Source organism: Sebastes umbrosus, chromosome 8, assembly GCF_015220745.1.
Source record: "Sebastes umbrosus isolate fSebUmb1 chromosome 8, fSebUmb1.pri, whole genome shotgun sequence".
NCBI lineage: Eukaryota > Metazoa > Chordata > Actinopteri > Perciformes > Sebastidae > Sebastes > Sebastes umbrosus.
In genome coordinates this window covers 10,529,061-10,550,202 of record NC_051276.1, presented here as the reverse complement: position 1 = coordinate 10,550,202, position 21,142 = coordinate 10,529,061, and the positions used below count along the sequence as shown (strand labels likewise).

The following is a 21,142-nucleotide window of genomic DNA, read 5'->3' as shown; positions in this document are numbered from 1 at the left end:
AAAGAGAGTGTCGAAAAGCTGAACGCCAGTGGCGGAAAACAAATCTACAAGTTCATTATGACATCTATAAAGAGAGACTTTGCATTTATAATTCAGAACTGAAAAATGCAAGGCGGTCCTTCTTCTCTGACATCATCACCAAAAACAATAACAATGCACGTGCCCTGTTTGCTACTGTCGACAGGCTAACAAACCCTCCTGTGTCAGTAGCCTCTGAACTTTTATCCTCCAGGGCCTGCAATGAATTTGCTTCCTTTTTTACAGAAAAAATTCACAAAATCAGACAAGCAGTCACTTCCTCCATAGCAGGTACAGGATGTTTGTTTCCCCTGCGTCCACTTAAACCTGGTGCAAATACCATGACACAGTTTTATCCAATAAATCAGACATACCTGGAGGAAATCATACAACATCTAAAATCCTCCTCATGCTGCCTTGACATTCTGCCAACAGGCCTTTTCAAAAAAGTATCAGATTGTATGGTCTCAGAGCTTTTACAGATGGTTAATACATCTCTTGTTTCAGGAGTGTTCCCACAGGCCCTGAAAACTGCTGTCATCAAACCACTCCTCAAAAAGAACAATCTGGACTCATCAATAGTAAATAATTACAGACCGATATCAAATCTTCCATTCTTGTCTAAAATAATTGAAAAAACAGTTTTTCAAAAATTAAATAGCTTTCTGGCACTAAACAACTCTTTTGATGTCTTCCAGTCAGGTTTTCGACGAAACCACAGCACTGAGACTGCTCTTGTTAAGGTCTTCAATGACATCCGATTGAACACAGACAGTGGTAGAACTACGGTTTTAGTTTTACTGGATCTCAGTGCTGCATTCGACACGGTTGACCATAATATATTACTAGACCGACTGGAAAACTGGGTGGGTATTTCTGGCATAGCACTCAACTGGTTTAAATCCTACCTAAAAGACAGGGACTTCTTTGTGTCTATAGGTAATTGCAAATCTGAGCTGAACAAAATCACATGCGGAGTTCCCCAAGGCTCCATCTTGGGGCCTCTTTTGTTTAACATCTACATGCTCCCACTGGGTCAGATTTTTGAGAACAACAAAATAAATTACCATAACTATGCAGACGACACACAAATTTACATAACTCTATCACCAGGAGACTACAGTCCAATACAAGCACTGAGTGAGTGCATTGAACAAGTCAATAATTGGATGTGCCAGAATTTTCTTCAGCTGAACAAAGACAAAACTGAGGTTGTAGTTTTTGGAGCCAAAAAAGAAAGATTAAAGGTTAGTGCTCACCTACAATCTGTGATGTTAAAAAGCTCAGACCAAGCCAGAAACCTTGGTGTAGTCATGGACTCAGACCTGAGCTTTAACAGCCATATTAAGACAATTACAAAGACAGCCTTCTATCACCTGAAGAATATAAGAAGAATTAGAGGACTGATGTCTCAGCAGGATTTGGAAAAACTAGTACATGCATTTATCTTCAGCCGACTTGACTACTGTAACGGCGTCTTTACCGGTCTTCCTAAAAAATCGATCAGACAGCTGCAGCTGATTCAGAACGTTGCTGCTAGAGTCCTCACTAAGACCAAGAAAGTGGATCACATCAGTCCAGTTCTGAAGTCTCTACACTGGCTGCCTGTCTCTCAGAGAATTGATTTCAAAATACTGCTGCTGGTTTACAAAGCACTAAATGGTTTAGGGCCAAAATACATTTCTGATCTTCTGCTGTGTTATGAACCATCCAGACCTCTCAGGTCATCTGGATCAGGTCTGCTTAGTGTCCCCAGAGTCAGAACTAAACATGCAGAAGCAGCATTCAGTTTTTATGCACCAAATATCTGGAACAAGCTCCCAGAAACCTGCAGGACCGCTCCAACTCTCACTTCTTTTAAAACAAAGCTTAAAACTTTCCTGTTTGCGGGTGCCTTTCATTCTGACACTGCACTATAACTTTTACTCTTTTGAGTTTTATGCAATTTTAGCTTCTATCCTAGCTTTTATTTTTAGCTTGTTTTTATTTTCTAATCTTTAATGTTTTAATGTTTTTATGTTTTTATAACTGTTTTAATTATTTCTTAATGTTCTTTTGCATTTTGTCGCAATGTTCTTGAATGTTTCTGTAAAGCACTTTGAATTGCCCTGTTGTTGAAATGTGCTATACAAATAAAGCTGCCTTGCCTTGCCTTGCCTATTAAACCCACAGTGGGGAAATGTGGACAGCAGCAAAGGGGATAGTGCAGAAACAAGAAGCAGCAGTAAAAAGCTAAAATCAAGATACAACACAGTAAAAAAAGAAAAACAAAATTAGACAGACATATAAAATATGAACAATTTAAATAGAAGGAATATAAAAATAGGAATAATATAAACAAGTGGAATATGGTCATGGTCCCACTGTGGGACTAATAAAGGAATATCTTATTATTTTCGACATACTATACTATGACTTTTCTATCACTTTTTTCCATATTTTATACTATGACCTTTTTTATCGACATGCAATAATATGACTTTTTTTTTTTTTTCCGGACATACTCTACTATGATGTTTTCCTCAAAATTATACTTCAGTGAATTGTGAACTGTTACATTTCCATACTGTGAATTGTATGTAATATAAAAAACACACCAGTAGTGGAATCAGGAACGATATTGTTTCTATGCTGATGATACGACCTGATAATTATCGCTCGTTTCTGTAAAAAAAATATATAATAATAATGCAATGTCATCAGTCATTGCTCCTCGGATGAAAGCTGCTCTGGGCTGTTAAGCGGCAAATAACATGGAAAGCAGGAGCTTAGTGAAATAATGCTCTGTGTATACTTGTCATCCAACATTGCACTTAGCCGCCAAAATAAACAGAGAAAATACAAACAAAAGGAAAACTAATGGAAGCTGAAGCGTAAAGGCTGTTTTGCACATCAAAACACTCCTCATGATGATCTAGTGCGGAACATTACAAATGAAACTCCCTTAACAGCATTTTGCTGTTCCCTGGGGTACTGAATGAGAAACCTGGATATTGAGCTCACAATTATACATTACGTACCTGTTCACATAGTGACAAGCAACACTATGACAAGTGTGCGTTGCAAAAATCTATTTACATGAACCAGATTAGTAATAATAATAAAGTACAACCCACACTGTCACTTGGTTAAATCTCAAGCATTGTGCTGATTGTAAATACCCCAACATTAAAGTGATTCTGACACGTTGTTTAATTGGAAATTAGCTAACCTACTCTATCTTCTAACAAATAAATCTCCTACATTTATCTGTTCCTTTCTTGCATTTTCTCATTTTACAGTATTTTTAATGAAAGCATTGCTTGAGATTTAACTAAAACTGCTGACATGGAGCATATCACAGGACGTTAGAGTGGCAGGATAAATACAGTCCTCATCATCACTGTTTGTTCTCATCTGAATTCTTTGAGTTTCTATCAGATTCCCTGAGTCAGTGCCTGACATGTTACACCAAGTTAATCAAAGCATTTCAGGATATTCTTTTGACTTAAAAATACGACACAAACTATAAAAAAAACCCTGTTTGACATTAAACCCAATTTAAGTTAAACTCAATATTCTGTACCATTATTGTGACAAAATAACACAACTTGTATAAAACGACGGCTCACATTCAGGGCCTAGTTGCGCTAATACTAACCCTAGAGTATAAAAAAGTGCCTTAAAAAGCAAAAGCTCATCCCTGTAATAACAAGTCCTCAGTGCATAGCATGCAAACAGTTTAAAGTCCAGTTTGTCCGTTGTGCACGCTGCACGTCACCGGTACAACCACTCCATCGGGTTCCCAGTGGGGACAACAGACAGAGGTGAGTATCCCCAGGTTTAGGACATCAGACCTTTGGTGGAGGAACTGGTCTCAGAGCCTGTAGAGGACAAAAAAATGAAAATATATTTAATGACTAAACTTTACTGAAACATTGGACATTTTCTGAAATACGTTTATTCTCTTTCTTGCCGAGTTAGAATATTGATACCACAGTCATGTCTAGTACGCTAAATAGGAATCTACATCCAGCCAGCCGATTAGACTGTTATCAGGCTATTAAATAGGCGTTATCAGTCGCTATAAGCCCCATAGATGTGGGTCAATAGGGGCCTATTACACCCACTAGTATATTTATCATCTATTCACATGGTAGATCATCGAAAGAAGGTTAAATAACACAACAGCGACCTCTAGTGGCCGTAGTAATTATGACAGGAGCAGAAATCAGGTGCTGTAGTATAGACAGATTGAAACTCCATATGGTGTTGAGGTCAGGTCCGATGGATGATGGATGGGTAACACATGACTTTCACCAGGAGACTGGAGTTTGCATCCCGTGTGAAACCAACAATGTGTAGTTGTCTTTGTGTTCGTAGTTATTTTAACCCTCAACACGTTTTTTCCCTAAACTTAACTAAGTGTTTTTTTATTGTCTAAACTTAAAGAAGTTGTAGTTTTGTCGCCTAAAGCTAAAGAAGTGTTTTTTTGTTTTTGTTCAAAATGTGATGTTTCACAACATGTTAGAACGTGTTGCTTTCAAAGTTTCGTTTTCACTTTTACAACGTAGTAGGTGTAGTAGGCCCCTACTGACCCACATCTATGGTGCTTATAGCGACTGATAACGCCTATTTAATAGCCTGACACCAGTCGAATCAGGTGATCCAGCAGCCAGTTAGTTTAGCTTAGCATAAAGAACAACTAGCCTTGCTCTGTCTGTCCTAACAGCACCTAAAAGATCACTAATTAACACCTTCTATCATGTTTGTTTAGAGCGCCCAAAAACCACAGAGCCAAATGTGAATTTTTGGTTTTACGGGGATTATGAGTTGGATTATTTCCAAGTGTCAGTAGCGGATTAAACAAGCGAGATATAACTTTAATTTATGAGCTTTATGGGAGCTGGCGGGTGGATTTAGTTACCTTTGGAAAGAGCCGGCTGTTTCCAGTCTTGATGCTAAGCTAAGCTAACCAGCTGCTGCCTGTAGCTTCATATTTAGCAAACAGATATAGTTTATTCATGTCTCTTGGCAAGAAAGCAAATAAGTGCATTTATACCCAGTGAGGTCACAAGTACAGATTATCTTTTTTTTCCTTCAGAACTAAGTGAACTCAAGTCAACGTTTGTTTGTCATTGAATCATTCAGATGTCTGGTTACATCTGAGAAATACTAAACTTGTGATCTTGTTTGTGCTTTTCTTCTGTAGTTTTAATAGAAGTTAACAGGTGGAGGAAACACGTGGCTTCCTGTGGCTGCGTGCACTGTTATAGGAAACGAGAGATTCAGTCAGCATTGCAAAGGTGAGTTTACAGCAGCATACCTGCACTCGGGTGATGGTTACTTACGTTGGCAGCGTGGGACTTTGTCAATTTTTACAGATGAATCCGACCACACCAGCTATGATACCTAAAACCACTGGTATAACAATCACTGCGATAGCAATAGTTGCTCCTGCAGAAATGGAACAGAAATCAGTTTAGTTTGGATGCAGCAGTGATTTAAAATTGAATGTTAGTTGTGCAGAAAGCGCATGTTTTTTTTATTCTGTATGCATTAACAAGCGGCAACGTGGAAGTGCCAAAAACTGCAGTTCATTGAATGGCTACTGGAGGCTCCAAAAGGGAGTCAGTCCCCAGACCTCCATGTTATAATGACCCACTTTACAGCAGAAATCAACATGTTTACAGCCTGGTACAAAATACTGTTTTGGTCTCTACAGCTAATTTCCCCGAGCAGCTTGCAGGTTAGAGCCCCAAGTGAATCAATGTGCAGGAAAATGAAGTAGACACTAGATTTTCAAAAAAAATACATAAATATATATATACATATATAAATATACACTACAGTGACACCTGGAGGTGTGAAAGACAAACCGGAAGTAGCGTGGGCTGAGGGAGAGCAGCCGCTTTAATGTTAATAAATACGGATCACAATGATAATTTTGACACTGAAGAGGTTGAACATGTATATAGCGTGGCCGCTTTGAGCGACAGGTAAAAGGCTATAGCTGCTAGCTCGGCCATGTTTGTGTCCTTTTGGAGAATTTTTCATGCAAATATCGGACAAATAATTTGACTTGCTGTGCAGTTAATTGTACTAAGGTTTGTGCTCTAGTTTGGCTGTTCACATGTTGTGTTTTATCCAAGGTGCTTGGAGGTTGCGCTCCCGTCGCACCTGCCTTTACTAAGCAACCAAAACCTGCACGCTGTGATGACGGTGATGAGGAAGTTGTGGTAATTTAGCAGTAAAAAACCTCACTGACTAAATTAGACAAAGATAAATGGATTTCCAGCACCGTGAATCCCTCACAGCAGCTTCACTGCTCCATTTGTTTGTGTCATTCGAGGTCAATGCCTATAACCTTAACCATCTTTGCGAGAGTTTTGCAGCGTGACATCACAGTGACTACGTGCACTTCTTCCATACAGTCTATGTGCGTTGATGAACGACTGTCTCACCGGTAGAAAGAGGACTCAAAGACGCATCCTTGGAGTTGCAGCGAGGAGGCATCCAGCCAGGCTCACACTGGCACTCACTTCTGTGATTACATACCTGAAGAACACAAAAGAAATCCAGATGTTATCAGATGTTCTCATGCAGCAGCAGACCTGCTAATGCATTAACATCCAAACTAACCAGTAGCAACACAAACGTTTATGAACTCTTAATCACACTGTACTTAACTTTACCCAACCTCACTGCAAAAAACATTTACCACACTTAGTCAGATCGAACATTCAGCCCCACTCCTCTATGATTTTAACGTTCTCTCCATTTCCAATATAAATACATATTTAACAGGTATTTTTTTTATCTGCAAGTGTGTATCAGCCTGATTTGGTACCTGTAACATTTCTATGACATTTTTTCAGACAAATTCAGTAAATCTGCACGTTTAACATCAGACGTGTAAATGGAATAAGTACCATTATATCGCAACTCAAGTCTCCTCCTCCTCGCAAACTTTAAATTCAGGGTTGAAGCTTATTTGATGAGACAAACTACTTAAAATGTGTATATTGTGTCTGTCTTTCTTAGCAGTTGTATGCCATACCTGCTAGAGTATATTATATATATATATATATATATATATATATATATATATATATATATATATATATATATATATTTATATATAGCTGACATATAGCACTGACTTAGTTACACTACATGTCAATATTCACCCATTCACACACTGATGTCAGAGGCTGCCATACAAGGAGCCAACCTGACCATCAGGATCTCATCTAAATACTCATTCACACACCGATGGTTCAGCCTTCAGGAGCAATTTAGGGTTAAGTGTCTTGCTCAAGAACACTTGGACATGTGACCGGAGCAGCTTGGGATCGAACCACCGACCTTCTGTTTGGTGGACGACCTGCTATTGAGGCCTATCTTCATTTTATTGTCAGCTCACATAATTATTGGCTTTTCTTTTTTTTCTATTTCCTTTTGTTTACTGTGCTGATGTGCTTCATCACTTTAGTGTTCATTGTTTTGTTTTTTGGGGTTTTCAACACTTTTAATGTTTTAATGTATTATTTGTGTTCCCTAAAGAGCAAAAAACTAAACTGAATTAAACTGTGAGCAGTGTTGGCGTGTACTTACAGCGTTGCCGCTGCATTTTGCTGAACAGTTTGTGTTTCTGTACGCTGTCTGAAGCTCCATGCACTCATTCTGGCTGCACACCTGGAGAGAAACAAGTCAGCGACAAAGACGTTGTTGAAATTAATACACATTTAGATTTAGTGTTCACTAGTGTTCCTAGTTACAGAATGAATAACTGTAAGAAAAAAATTACCGTTTGTATATGAATTCCTCACCCCGTGTTAATTTAAAACACTTCCACATAAACAGTCTCAGCCTCGTGCCCAGGCTGATACTCATCCGTGCGATCCGTAAGGTTTTAGTAAAGATGAGTTTGTGAAGTAGTGAGCATCCGGCTGGATAAATGAGATTGGATTATTCTGCACCAGCTGTGTGACAGATTGTAAACAGATGTTTTGATCTAGTTTTGCTGTTGTTAACCGCAGCCTCCAATTCATCAAGACTTTACTCAGTTTTTTTGATTCTCCGTTCAGCGTGGAGGCATGAGAGGAAAACAACGTTTCTTTCAAGAATTCAAGGTATAACAGGGGGAGTAACTGTTATACAAATGGTCATTTTGTTGGTGAAGTATTCCTTTAAAGACACTAACTGTTACCTTTCCATCCCCACATTTAGTGCCGGTGTCCACCTGGCCGTAGTCTTTGGTGTAGTCTCCAAAGAAGGCGGCCTTGCAGGTGCCTCTGACCATGTGGCCGTATTCTGGGTTGTCATTACCGCCGTGGCAGAAGAGCTTCCCACAAAACACATCTCTGCAGAGGAATAGAGGGTCAAATATGAGCTCACAGTCACTTCAGAGACACTCCCTACTAGTTCTGAAAATAAATAAACTCACATTTATTCCAACACAGGTTGATGAGTCAGCATAGTAAGAAGACTATAAGACTAACTGGCTGAGACTCACTCTGGCTGACAGGGGATGTATGTGTTTTCATCGGGGCGTCTGCAGAAGGCGAACTCGGTTCCTCCGGTGTTCAGGTTGTAGCAGGACGGAGCGTCTGTAGCAGCTGATCACAGGAGAGGATTACACAGTTAACCTGTCCAAAGATCATCTCTTCTCCTTTACAAAGCACAACACTTATAACATGTAAGAGCAGGACACTCACTAGATCCATACAGGTTGACACACTGGTTTGGCCTCTGTGGACACTGGCCGTTGTAGCAGTACCCCAGACCTCCATCACACGAGACGCCATTCACAGTAAACACGTCCTCGGGACAGGTGGCGTTCTTCCCGTCACAGAACTCTGCCAGGTCACATTCATCCTGCCGCCGGCGACACTCCGTGGACCGAGGCGAGATCTGTGTGGATCACATCAGATTACACGTGTATGTAAAACACTATAAAGTGTGCCAGCTCGTCTCTACCTGACTGTCGGATATTAGAGCTTTTATGATGAAAACAGCGTCCTGCTGCGGCTGAAAACGGCGCCATGAGAGCGGTGAGTTGTGGGCCGGACAGCTGAAACGCAGCTGATCTTTCTCTGTAGGTTCACCAGTACGAGCGACTCCTTTCACATTCTCACAGTGTTTTCATATCGTCACTGATTCATTGTTGCTATAAAAATATAGATTAGTCACTTCAAGGTGATCACCAGCTGGAGGTCAAAGGTCAGTTAGGCTACTTTATTAAGTATTTACCAGGGTAAAGGACTAATACAGTGACACTGAAATCTCCAGGAATTTTTGAACATACTTTATATACAAAAAGGCTCTAAATGGAATCATATTTAGTGTCTGATATATTTTTCCACGCAAAAGTTCAATTACCTCGTTAAAAAAAAAAATCAAAAATACTCCTTTCCCCTCATTGAAAAATCCAGACACATATTTTTAATTTCTAAGGTTCAACTGCTGGACACAAGATGTCTCCTACTTCACTGTAATCATCTCACACGTACACGTCTTACAAACACTGCAGAGTGAAGTCACACGTCCAGGTGAAGTAACAATAAGCCAAACACTAGCTGCATCCCAAGTGTCTTAAATGCATCCATGTTTCCCTCACTTGTGTCTCTCCATGCATCCCAGGTGGGAGGGACTGAGATGCAAGTGAGGGAAATGTGGATGCAAATAAGAGACTTTGGATGCTCCTATAGTTTCAACTGGAGGGTCTAACAGTAACCAACAGTCCTCCAGCTCAAATATTTGTAATACCTTAGATTCCCACTAGAGGAGGCTGCAGCAGATCAAACTATTGGATCACCATATCTCAGAAGATTTCATGTAAAGAAGTAAACATTTGAAAAAAAAAGAAGAAGTCCCTGTTGGAGGTGAAGTAGCATTTCTTCATCCATACTGACCTTACAGTCTTTGCAGCACTCTCCCTCAGCACACTGTGAGCCCTCCTTCAGTGTGCAGCTGGTGGCGTTGCAGCACGGGTTGGTGCACTCCTATAAGAACAACACACACCTCATTAGACTCCTGGTGATCCTTCTCTTCATCATGTTGTGTTATGTTCCTTTGAGTGATGTGTGTTTTTTTCTTTCAAAATAAGAGCGAGCTTTCCTGTCCCCTTATTAACTCAGTAGACACTGTGGAGACTCGGCAGATACTAGACAGAACTGGATCTAAATCAACTATTACTTGTTTTCATTTCCCTGTGATACTTGATTCTTGTGGTATTTATATATTAATTGATTTAGATTATCAGAGGAAAATGTTTGTGTTATTGTACCATAATGCTTCTGGTACATTAAAAGGTGCATATGATAAGGGCTGAGGTTCATGACTTCAAACCACAAAATGTACCTGTACTGTGATATTTTGTCCTGTGAAAAACTGACTTAAATCTCAGTGTTTAATAATGAGCTTCTAACTATTAAAGGGCAGATATCTCAAGCATCAGGGCCCTCCTGCTGTATGCCACATGGAGCTTGTTGTGCCCTTACTTAATACCAGCAGAAGCAGAAACAGGTCTGAACATGATGATGATTATGATGATTATCACTGGAATGAACAAGTTAGTGGAAATTACAAGTTGTGGAACTGTTCATTACAACTGGTGTTGAGGTGCAATGAACAAAAAGCTTTAAAAGAATCATCCTGAAGCCACAAAGAGTGGATCAATATTCAAATCAATTCAACTTTATTGTCAATATACTCTCATTTCAAGATGGAGCAACCTGCTAAAAATAACTGTAGGAGCCTTGAACAATTTCCGAAATGTTTGTATTCATGTTAATTAAGTTTGTGATGGTTTACATTTTTTTGGGTATTCGTTAATGTCTATGATATTGGAATTTATTATTTTGCCATTATTATGTGATCGCGATGATTTGGGAGATTTGGGTCACATGGATATTATGGGTGGTACTCATAGTTAATAATATCAGCTGTTCACCTGGTGCCGGAAAGGGGGAGAGGGCAGCCTAATGAAAGCAGCTGTTTGTGAGCCAGATGTGCTGTGCAGCCTCTCAGACACCAGCACTTCATATACAACCCAAACACCAGATTTCATATCAGGAGTTCACATTAATCTGTTTGCTTTCATTCTCTTTTAAAAAGAAGATCGACTCCTAATGTCAAATGTGTTGGTGCATGTCAAACAGCCTCTTTCCAAATATGCCTCTTGGCAAAATAACAAACTGAAAAAGTGAAGATCAGACAGGGACAACAAGATGTACACGCACACAGGTCTAAAATCAGTACAGGGAATAATGCATTTCACTCAGTAAGCTGTCAGAACGCTTCACATTGTTATACTGTTATAGATCTTTATAGATGTTATAAATTAGATATATTAAGATAGATATAGAGTATATTTAGAGGATTATTGAATATGGTTTAGACCTGCTCTATATGAAATCTTGAGATAACTTCTGTTATGATTTGATGCTGTATAAAAATAATTTGGTATAACTTGCATAGCTTCTGTATTAATACCATCATCAAGGCTTATTGATAACTGAGGGGAGAATATAGGTTTGAATATAGAATATGTTTCCTCCTGATAATGACGAGTGCTTGTTACCTCCAAGCTGCCACAGTCACACTGTTCTCCTTTCTCCACGAAGCCGTTGCCGCAGAACGACGGGGCCTCCAGCGTGCTGTAGTCTGGTTTGTCCAGCAGGCAGCTCGGGCTGCGGTTCAGCAAGTATTTCTCATAGCTGTTGGTGCTGCAGCTGCTGAAGGTCCGAGGAATATTCCGGCTGAAGACAAAATAAAACAGCAACACCTGTTTTCATTGTTAAGTCCAAAGTCACATACTTTGAACTTCAACCTTGTCTATACTTCTACTTCTTTTAGCCTTTCAACACAGCCTCAGAGAAACTGTTTGGAGTGAATCTGTTCTTATAGAAACACAGCAGACTTTATGACTTGTCATAGGAGGGAAAGCACAGGTATACATAATAACATGAATGAATTTAATGACTGCGTTATTAAACCAAATCATGACAGCCAGAACGGCAACACGAGGAGCCTGAAACCAAAGCAGCTAAATGCTTTTATTATCATGTCTTTATTTACACCTGTGCTTTTCCTAAGGAGACGTGTCAGAATGTCTTCTGTTAAAGGAGTACGCCACTGATTAATGCTGCACTTTTATAAAAAAAGTTGGACTCACGATGGACAGTTTATAAAAAAAAATACAAAATCAATGCTGCAGAACCAGAGATATCACCTTTTTCATTCCATGCAGTCTCCTTCCTTGTCTAAACCTGCCGCCTACATTACCCACAATGCAACTCGACTGCCGACAGTTCAGCTAATGTTAGCCGCTAGCCTCAACAGCTACAGAGGTCTGGTGAGATTACTTCTTTCTACCTCAACCACATTTTTCTCATTTTCAAACTCGTAGTCTTCAGACCCAACCGATGCTGACTCAAGTGACATCACTTGAGGCAATGTATCAGACTCACTCAGCTCCCTCTGGAGGCAATAAAGGCTTTATACTACTTTTATGCAGTAGTACTCTCCAACATCTTTAAACAGACTGTGATATTATGTAAATAAACATGCTTGCTTTTGACTGAGGTTTTGTAACACGGTTTCTTACCTGAGCGCTGCAGCCATGATGCAGCTATCACCAGAACAAGCACAGCCGCTGGAGTCATCGTGTCTCATGCCCAGGTTATGGCCCATCTCATGGGCCAGAGTTGCTCCCACTGCAATGGCCCGGTCATTGTGATCCTGAGAGGTGAAACTCTTTACATTTAGTTACCTTTATCAGCATTTTACATCCACATGCACCAATGTTCGCCTGCTAACTCGTGATACAAAAATCTGTTTCCTCAATCTGCAGTTTCTTTATTTTCCGACCACAGTAACGTTGGTAGAGTCTAGACGTGCGTTGTATACAGTTGAAGTCTTTCAAAATCACCATGTGAAAAAAAGTTACACTTCCTCTTTAAAATAATGAATAACAGAATTTTGGTCACTTATTGATGATAGTTGGGAACTTGGTTGGCAAAATAATGACATTTAATGAACGGATTATAGATATTAGGTTGTGTTGTGATACTAAAATAAATACACAGAGGCAGGGAGAGCTCCGTACACTGATACAGAGACACAGTTCAGGTTTTACACTTAATGAGATTTGGCCTTTTTTACTCAGAATAACAAGTCTACAGCCTAGTGACCATGTGAGGCTGGTTTTTGGTCACCTTACACGGCATCATGTGAGAATCACAGCATCACATATCACATGAAAATCCCTAGTTTAGTGCGTCACATGAAGTGGTGCGCCAGCTGCAGTGTATGAGCACAACAGACGACTGAGTCCCCAGTTCACTGTCAGGAGAGTTACTGTAGAAGCCACGATGCTGCGTTCACTGTCTCCAGTTCACCGTCAGGAGAGTTACTGTAGAAGCCACGATGCTGCGTTCACTGTCTCCAGTTCACCGTCAGGAGAGTTACTGTAGAAGCCACGATGCTGCGTTCACTGTCTCCAGTTCACCGTCAGGAGAGTTACTGTAGCAGCCACGATGCTGCGTTCACTGTCTCCAGTTCACCTTCAGGTGAGTTACTGTAGCAGCCACGATGCTGCGTTCACTGTCTCCAGTTCACCGTCAGGAGAGTTACTGTAGCAGCCACGATGCTGCGTTCACTGTCTCCAGTTCACCGTCAGGAGAGTTACTGTAGCAGCCACAATGCTGCGTTCACTGTCTCCAGTTCACCGTCAGGAGAGTTACTGTAGCAGCCACGATGCTGCGTTCACTGTCTCCAGTTCACCGTCAGGAGAGTTACTGTAGAAGCCACGATGCTGCGTTCACTGTCTCCAGTTCACCGTCAGGAGAGTTACTGTAGCAGCCACGATGCTGCGTTCACTGTCTCCAGTTCACCGTCAGGAGAGTTACTGTAGAAGCCACGATGCTGCGTTCACTGTCTCCAGTTCACCGTCAGGAGAGTTACTGTAGCAGCCACGATGCTGCATTCACTGTCTCCAGTTCACCGTCAGGAGAGTTACTGTAGCAGCCATGATGCTGTGTGTAGTGTCGCTGACATGCAGCCACTTTCCCAGTATAAATCTCCACCGCACATGTAGTTTAGTTTAGCAGGTTGTCAGCTGTGTGACTGCCCGGCGTAACTTTAGCGAGTGTCCGACAAACAGTGTGTCCGAGTATCCGGGTTGTCGGTGGCGTTATAGCTGTGAATTAGGTGTAGCAGTCTGTGTACAGTTTATTTGTCGTTGAATAAATGCTACAACTCCAACTCGAGAGACCGGAGCCAACTTCCTGTATCCTGCAACTCCGCCTCAGACTCTCTTAAAGGGACTATTTGTAACTTTCAGAAATGCTTCTTAACAGCGACACCTGTGGCCGTGAAATCACGAAAGTCAGTGTCGGGCTCGCGCTTGCTCGCTCTCAATATACCTGAACGAGCATCACTCAAAACAGTGAGGCGACACAAGTCAGCTAAAACCACAATATCACTCTATATTTCAGCTGCTTGGCAGTAATGTTCGCTGACCAGACGAAGGTCTCTCCATGAACATGATTTAGATCTGTTCCTAGTGTTGGCTTTTCCTGCCTAAGTGCAGGCTGAAGCAGCGGCGCTCTGCAGCGTGTCTCCCTGCTCTCTCCTCCCGCAGCCAGGGAGAGCAGAGGAGACACGCGAACGCGCATATGTGAGTGTGCATGTGTGACGACCCGCTACATTTATGCGCGTACAAAGTTACAAATAGTCCCTTTAAGGTGGACCAGCTTTTCTCCCTTTAAGTGTCGAGCCGCTCCTCTGAGTTTTGCTCAGCTTTTTAATTAATTATTAATATTTATTTAAACCGTTTAACCGATAGCGTTAATCAGTTAAAATGCTTAATGTCGATTAAACGGTTAATTATTAACATCCCTAGTCTAAACCACCAACAGACGGACGTTACCATGGTAGAGCCATGCTGTTAGTGTGGCTAATATAAATTCCTTGGTTACAAACTTTACACCCGGCCAAGACTATATGGTGTAAATAAAAGATGTAGAGATGGAACAAATGTTCGTGTCTCTCAGGAAGGAGCTCCTACCTGTACAACTCCAACAGAGTGACCTGAGCAAAGAGTCCCAATGAAAGCCAGCCCCACGGTGTTTCCTTCAAAGTTAATACCACTGAAAGACAAGTAAGGATAGTATGAGAAACACTTCAAAAAACAAATCTATGCTGTTCATCCATCCAGTTCTCTATTTATACTATATTAAATTGAAATAAAGAGGAAACATGGCTGGATGACTGGCATCAACAGTTCGCCGGTTCTTCAGCTTCCTCCCACAGTCCACAGACATGCAGGTTAGGTGCATTGTTGACTCTAAGTTGAATGTGAGTGTGACTGGTTGTTTGTGTCAACCCTGTGATAATCTGGTGACCTGGGTCGGGTAAGTGGTTACAGATAAACGGTGGATGTTCCACGAGGTTTTGTTTGTTTGTTTGTGGGGAGGAGAGTTTCTTTTAGCAATCAACAGGTGTTGAACAGGTCAGGTCGGCAGCTATTGAAAGTCAAAAGAAACTTTGTTCAGCTTATCGAGGGAAAACTCACACGCCTCTTCCTCGTGACTGGAGTGATACAGGCTATTGTTTAATGGAGGAAACCCTGTGGGACTTCTCTGTACTTACCTGAAATTTGAAATATACACATCTGTGACCTCAAATCTAGTGTTGAAGCCAGTCAGGATCCAATTTGCAAGGACACGGAAGTTACACAAGCATGATGTGGAAACTTCCAGCCAGCGTATAGAACATCAAGAACGGATGCACCAAAGTGGTTAAACTTATGAAACAAAACATGAGAGTTCACAGCTTCCTTCTATTTAACACCAAATATAAAGTGAGATAGAGAATGCTGGATTTTTACTGCCAGGTTAGACAGGTTAAGGACTGTTCAGACCTGATGAGATGTGCGTTGTCGTGCTTTTTCCTCTTCACCAGCTCAGAGTTCCTCCAATTCATGAAAGCGTCCAGGTTGGCCTCGGCCGGGGGGGTCACAGAGATCAAGTCACGACTGGACCAGATCTCCAGCCCCACCAGAGCAACGAAGGTCCTCAGAGGCTTGTAGGCCTGCAAGAAAGCAGGACATCACCAAAAAAATAAACCATGAGACAGGTTATGTCTATACACTGTTCACTCCGATCAAAAGCAGGACCAAATTATCAGAAAACGTTGCCGCAAATACAATAAATAAATCTGTAGCTTAAACGTAACAAACAGACAGCTGTTATGTGTCATTTGTGATCTGGAATTTGCCAGAAATCATAAAAGCACTGACTCAATGACTCTTGGCAAAATGTACAGTGTTACGTCATGCCAATAAAGCCATTTGAATTGACTCACCATATTGACGAAGTTGACAACTTCAAATATCCTGTTTCTCATCGCTGTCCGATCTCGATTCATCTTCACGTACTGAAACATCATGGCATCATGTTAGAGTGAGGTCACATCCTGTTTCTCAGCAGTGGATCCGTCATGAATCACCCAATGACCAAAATAACAACATGATGTGATTCTAGATCGGACCCAAATAGTCCAAAGGTTTTTTTTTTACATTTACTCACATTACAAAGAAGTATTTAGTCATATCCTTCACAAGAAGGAGTGCAAAACTAGCCAACTTCCTCTTTTTCTGAACTTTCTGTTTTTTTTTTACAGTAAATTTCCATGTGTGTATCTTACCGCACGGTTATCAGCAACAAGGTAGAGCTCAAGGTATTTCTGTTTCTGGACGATACCCTGGAGGACAACAGAATCAAGCAGATGAAGAAAACATTTAGTTAATGTCCTCTTTCAGCTTTAATTGTCAGATTTATTTCGTCTTGTGTCGTGATTATGAGACTGAAGGAGGTTTTCTTTGCAGGCTGTTATGACAGCAGTGGTGTTACCACTGATCTGGAGCGGCTCCGGCTCGTTTGGGGTTCAAAGTCGTCACTCCAGCTGGTGTTGGTGACGCCGCACACTGCAGGTGTGGAGTTCTTGTCATCAACGGTCATCACCGCGTGGTCCCCCTCATCGCCGCCAGAGAGTGGCTCAATCAGGTACCTCTGGGCTGACGTTCTGAAGTAACCCCTGCAAAAGATCACGCCAGATCGACGCACAGTTCGAGACACGGTTTTAACTACTTTATATCATATACGGTAAGGTACTTTAATCTACTGGTTCCCAATAGATCGGAGGAGTTGTGAGATGATAAAAAGAAAAAACAAAGTTCTGTGAAACCAAATTTGTATGAATGAATGAAACATAACAAGGAGCCTCAAATAAACACTGCTTTTTGAAAGGGTCACAAGCCAAGATGATTGGTAAACACTGGTTTAATCTTTAACAATGTGTTTTATAAGTTTCTTATATATTTTAAAATCTGAACAGTAACTGTCACATGAATGTAGTGGAGTAAAAAGTGCAATATTTCCCTCTGAGATGTAGAGAAGTAGAAGTAGAAATAAAATGGAAATACTCAATATACCTCAAAATTGTACTTAAGTAGATTACTCGATGATTTAAGGACAACTTTTTTTCATGAAGTAAAGTTAAAGAGAGGACGGTTTGAGGGCTCACCTGAGTCCATCACAAGTGCTGATGCTGACAGATGATTGGCTGTCGTTCACAATGCTGCCATGATAGTAGCAGTGATCCTGATGAAGACAGGAGCATGATGACCAGGTTATCAAATAAGAAAAGGCCAAACTATCATTTACTCACATTGTTCAATCACAACTGTTCAAAGTCAAAGAAATGTTCATGGAATTTGGTCTTAGAAGCTTTAAAAGATGTGGTTTAGAAAAGACAGTTGTACTTTGAGGTATGTTCGAGAAAGTACAAAAACACTTACGACGTCATTTGGAGTTGTGGTGACTCGAGTCCCATCTTCTTGGTAGTAAGTCTCAGTGTAGTCTTTGGTGAGTAATTCCCTGATGATGACAAGATATGAACATAAATGGCCATCATGCCATACTATGGTCTATGATTTATCTGACTTACACCCCAAATGTCCTTGTTGAAAATAACCAATGTGTAATATCTGATTCTGAGTCTGCAGAAATCTCAAAAGAAATAGCACGGTTCAGTGTGTCTAAAGGCAAAGATGAAAACCAACGACATGATAACCACAAATTCTGTGGAAGGCAAAAGAGAAGTAAAAGCAGGAAGTATCTGTGAGACACTGCTTTAAATATTGATTTTAAACAGCAGGAAGTAAAAACATACTTATTTCTTTCGAGTTGCAATTCAATGTCTCGTCCTCCCACCGTCATTCCATACTTAACAGTCTCTGGCCTGAGATGCTGCGGAAAGGAAACATTCATTCTTATTTTCCCATAACTAACATCATAGCTTGGCTGTGTATAACAGCACACACATGTACAGTATCTCTGTGACACTAAACATAGGAACAAGTGAAGACTGTACCTCTGCATGTCTCTTTCTAACTGTGTGAAGTCTGACGGGTCGAACCACCTCATAGTCCTTCACCTCTTCAAAGTCGTGACCGTGGCTTTCTGTGGAGATGCAACATACATCACGTCACGTTGATGTTATAGGGTATAAGGACGAGTTTAAAGGTGATTTAGTAACTGTCAACTAACTAATCTAGCAGTTAACCCCCTGCGCTTTCCAGTCCTACGCTTTCCAGTCCTACGCTTTCCAGAGTTTGACCATATATATGTTTCAGTGTCGTGCTGCCATTGTTCCATCCATTTGTGTTGATAAATCCAAATTATTTCATGTTTATGTTGATGTTGCTTTACACTTCAACATTTTTTTTACATTGTGTTTTGCTTTTTATTTAGCGTGTACGTCATACCCCCGCCCCAAGTGTTAAAGAAACACACAACTATTCCTTTAACAAGGTAAGATAAGGTGAGGGCAGCAAATGAGCCGATAGCTCAAGGTTTATTTTTTCAGTCTGACACACCTCCTGTGACCCGACCTGCTTACTGAATGACCCCCATCCGGGCCCTGACCCCAAGGTTGAGAATCTCTGCTCTAGCCCCTGACCTATGTAAAAAAAAAATAAGACAGAAAAACAATGGCACCCGCTGCAACCCCAGAGGGGCTTAATTAAAACGTATGCTGTATGTTAGCAAAACAATTGCAGCTTTCCAGACTGGATCCTTCAGATGAAAGTTAGTTGTAGAGATTGTTCAGTTATTTAATATCAACCTTCACAGCAGGCTGGAGATAAAATCAGGGCCGATTAGTCACACTCATATGAAGTGTATGAGTGTATACAGTATCAACACAGTAGCAGTGTCTGTCTGAAACCAGTTATCAGTGAAAACCTTATCAACAGGAACACTGAAGGCTTTGTGAGCAGGAAAATGTGTGTGTCCGTATTATATCAGACTAATCAAGTTAACCTTACATTATAATTTGGAACTTAAATCAAGTGTAATGCAGTGAAGCACACAACTTGTTATATTAAATATGCAAACACAACATAATGTCTATCAATGAAACTACATGATTTTAAGCATTTTGTGTGTTGACGAAACAGCAGACGTTAACATAGAATTTCTATTTTCTTTTTCTATCTTTATGTTTTTTTCAAAAGTTTTTCTCATTTGCTTTGGCTCAATTCCTGAATGAGAATATTTCTTCATTTTTTCTCATGTGTGTTTATAGTGGAGTCAAACTGTCCATTACTTGCCATATTAATAAGGAACAAAACATAAAACACAAGTCCTACTTCATGTTTGTGGTATCAGTTCCTCACCAACATTAAGAAACTTTTTGACCAAACTTGGTACTTCCCAGTGAGCAAAAGCATGTCTGAAAGGATATGACTGAGTCCCTGTTAGTCATGGTTACCTGTGGACAGGTAAGCAGTAGCATCTGAGAGGGTGGTGGCTTTTTTGTGATCTGAATTCCAGCCTTGACAGTGTGGCACAATATCAGCAATGTGTTTAAAGTAATTCCCACTCATTGGTTTCGGCTTAGGAAGCATCATTAGATGGTAGCTACTGAGTGTGCTTCCAATGTAACCACAGAAATTAGGGCTCATTGCTTAGCAGGATTTCACAGCAGGCAGGATGAAGACACACACAGTCGGTATTTCCTTGCTAATCACATGTTGCACAAGCAAATGCATCAGGTCCAAAAAGTTCCATTATCACTGATGCACACGAGGTAAACTCAGCTAAAGGTAGATCAACCACATTTTCAGGTGGAGACAGATATCATTCATTATCCTGAAACTGATGGAAGTTACATCCCTATAGTGCCTTTAAGTCTTAAATTTATGATATATCATATCCTATCTGATCATGTCTTTTAGAGCAGTGTTTTTACTTTATACTCAGGAGCAGAAACCCACAAGTTAAAGTACTTTGAATAAATAGGACAGGCCAAATGTAGGCTTTTGTTATTAATTAGCCCCTGTGCTGAGTGGAGGTAACAATATCCAGTGACTTACCTGAGGGCTTGAGCGAGGCAATTAGGATGAGGAGCCACAATAAGACCGTTGGCGCCATTGTCCAAGTGCAGACAGTCACTGTAATAGAGCAGATGGATGCTCTGATCAGGCTATATGAGGTGTACATACATCCTGTGTTGCTGTTCTTGCGAGGCCACACCTTCGCCTCCTGAAATTCTGTCTCACAGAAGACATACAGCGGGTAAAATAAGTATTGAACACGTCACCATTTTCTCAGTAAATATATTTCCAAAGGTGCAATTGACATGAAATATTCACCAGATGTTGGTAACAAACCCAAGTGATCTATACATACAAAGAAACCAAAATAAAATAAGTTCAGAAATTAAGTGATGTGTAATAATGTGAAATGACACAGGAAAAAGTATTGAACACATGAAGAAAGGGAGGTGCAAAAAAAGGCATGGAAAGCCAAGACAACAGTTGAAATCTATCAGTAATTAGAAAGCAATCCAGTGTGCAAATTAATATCAGCTGGTTCAGTCCCAACTGAGTGCATTACTTATTGATTTCTTTGAAACAATTGTACCTGCTAATTCCAGGTCTTTCTGAAGCCCTCCACAAGTGGTCCTTGGCTCTTGGACAACTCTTCTGATAATTATTTTCACTCCTCTGTCAGAAATCTTGCGAGGAGCATCTGGTTGTGGCCAGTTTATGGTGAAATGATGTTCTTTT

General features: G+C 40.6%; 1 protein-coding gene across 1 annotated transcript; it reads right to left on the bottom strand.

Moving 5' to 3' along the window:
- Positions 1-5,344: 5,344 nt before the first annotated feature.
- LOC119493067 (zinc metalloproteinase-disintegrin-like brevilysin H2a) lies at positions 5,345-20,588 on the bottom strand. The gene is given in 19 exon segments (XM_037778083.1): positions 5,345-5,454; positions 6,462-6,555; positions 7,615-7,695; positions 8,210-8,363; positions 8,516-8,618; positions 8,718-8,913; positions 9,915-10,004; positions 11,585-11,762; positions 12,611-12,744; positions 15,074-15,155; positions 15,929-16,098; positions 16,372-16,443; positions 16,714-16,770; positions 16,920-17,103; positions 17,593-17,669; positions 17,867-17,945; positions 18,241-18,317; positions 18,442-18,530; positions 20,447-20,588. Coding segments are annotated over 19 exon segments (2,154 nt in total). The 5' UTR covers positions 20,574-20,588.
- Between the last annotated feature and the right edge of the window lie 554 nt (positions 20,589-21,142).